A 1,997-nucleotide genomic window follows, 5' to 3' on the forward strand; every position below is an offset into this window, starting at 1 on the left:
GGGGGGGGGGTATATGTGTGCTTACATTAATTTCTGTTAGTGTATGTGTGCATGAGTGATTTGTGTATGCCTTTTGGACGCAACTGCACCAATATCTCGAAATCCTTGTCAGTGATAATGAGTTATGGCTGCCGCCAACCTTGTCTTGTGATAAGTATAACATGCTTTACCTTATTTTGGCTTGCGTTGCCGGCATGTAACTCTGGCTTGTGCATGACGTGCCCCTAACCGTCCGGGTTCCACAGTCCCAGGGCGGTCCGCTGCCTCCCTCCGGCCATGAGCTGAAAATGAAGTCAGAATGCGACCTGCAGCAGGCGGAGAGCGACCTTCAGAGCGCGGTGGCGCGCCTGGCCGCCATCCGCTCGGCCGTGCAAGGGCGCGACCTGCGCCACCTCAGGCTGCAGGACCTCCAGGTAACGCTCGCTGCTCGCGGCTCCTCCCTGTACGGAGGAACTCATGCCGAGCCGCAGACTGCTGTGCCTTTTCACTTATACTTTTCATAAAAGCTTTTGTTTTAAGCACGTAAATAATGCAAGTCATGTTCATTAGTACACGTCACTTACATTCTCCCTTTTTTCCTGTCCTATTGCCTGGCATGAAGTAAAGCACCAGCTGCCCGCCAGTGCAAGCGCCCAGTCGACCCTAATGACACTAACGTTCCCGCAGGAGAGCGACGAGTACCTGAAGGCGGCCCTCGACGAAGAGCGAGTCATCCTCAGCAAGGCGGAGTATGATAGCTTCGTGGAAGGCGAGCGGCGCCTTCAGCACGAGCTTGAGCACCTCAAGTGCGACAAGGAGCATTTGAGCGTCGAGTGCGAGTCACTCAAGAACCAGATCACGTCGCTCAAGACCGGGTAAGGAGCTGTTTGTTTTGCGCTTTCCCTCGCGGCGGAGGCGCTGCGGAAAATGGAAGGTTATTGTCTCGCTCTTTATGTTGCTCCCCACTGATCGCTCCCGCCCCTCGCCAGTGCCCGCGGCAGCGACGCGGAGGAGGCGATGAAGGGCGAGATCCGGGTGCTGAAGCAGCGCCTGGCGTCCTCGGAGAGAGCTCGACTAGCGGTGTTCGAGGAGAAGTGCGAGCTGGAGGAGGAGGAGAACGACTCGAGGCTGATGGTGCAAAGGTGAGTGGCTCCGGAAGGATGTCGCCAAACTGTTCTTAATGCTATTCCGATTAAAATGAATCCAAGATCACTTCTTATGTAATGATACGACTGTTAGTATTTTACAGTGCGACATTTTTTAAAATTCGGTGTCTGGCTAGGTCCACAGTGCAGGGAGATGGGCGAGTGGCTGCAGTTTTATTGCCTGTGGACGCGTCTTTGGTCTGGGGAGAGAACGCGGACACGCGGGAAAATTTAAATGGTTAAATAAGTTTAGACTTTACTTTTCTTGCTTGAACTCGCATTTTAAGCTTTTATTCATTGAAAGAACATGAAAAGGATTCGCGAGATCTTACTAATAAAGACCCCGCCCCCGTCTGCCCGCGCCTGCTCCCTGCTTGAGTTCACGCGGCCTTGGCTGTCAACGCGAGGCCGTGAGAGTTTAAGCATAATGGTAATGTAGATATTGGTTTCAGATTTATGAAGCGGTAATCCAAATTTGTTGGGTATCTTTTTACGCTTTAAATTCGTACAGGACTGATTTTTTTTCCATTTTCCTGCACTGCTTGATATTACCATATTACCATAGTTGCAGGTGTAAACGAAAGACGAAACTTTTCACTGTGGCGCGGCCTGGGCGGGTTGGAAATCGCGTTCGCGCGTCTTACAGCGTTCTTGATTGTGGCTGCCAGTTTACAATTAATGCTTTCACGCACAATATTTTTTGCGAGCTTCTCGTCCCGCCAACGCGCGATTTCGCTAGAGCGTTCGATCAAAGATGAGCGTGAGTCGGGTGGCCAAACCACGTGCTGCCTCAGGTGATGGGTGCCCCCCCCCCCCCCATGCGAGGTCATGCCCTTTATTTGCCCGTAGTTGTCACTTGTTCAGGTAGCCATT

General features: G+C 52.2%; 1 protein-coding gene across 1 annotated transcript in view; it reads left to right on the forward strand.

Annotated features, from left to right (window-relative positions):
* The window catches only part of LOC119581828, a gene marked incomplete in the record, with an annotated part of 163,301 nt that overhangs the window by 154,832 nt on the left and 6,472 nt on the right, over window positions 1-1,997 (forward strand). The window contains 3 exon segments of the mRNA XM_037929963.1: window positions 246-413; window positions 667-854; window positions 969-1,121. Coding sequence (XP_037785891.1) covers window positions 246-413; window positions 667-854; window positions 969-1,121 — 509 coding nt within the window.

This window comes from Penaeus monodon, chromosome 15, assembly GCF_015228065.2.
Source record: "Penaeus monodon isolate SGIC_2016 chromosome 15, NSTDA_Pmon_1, whole genome shotgun sequence".
NCBI lineage: Eukaryota > Metazoa > Arthropoda > Malacostraca > Decapoda > Penaeidae > Penaeus > Penaeus monodon.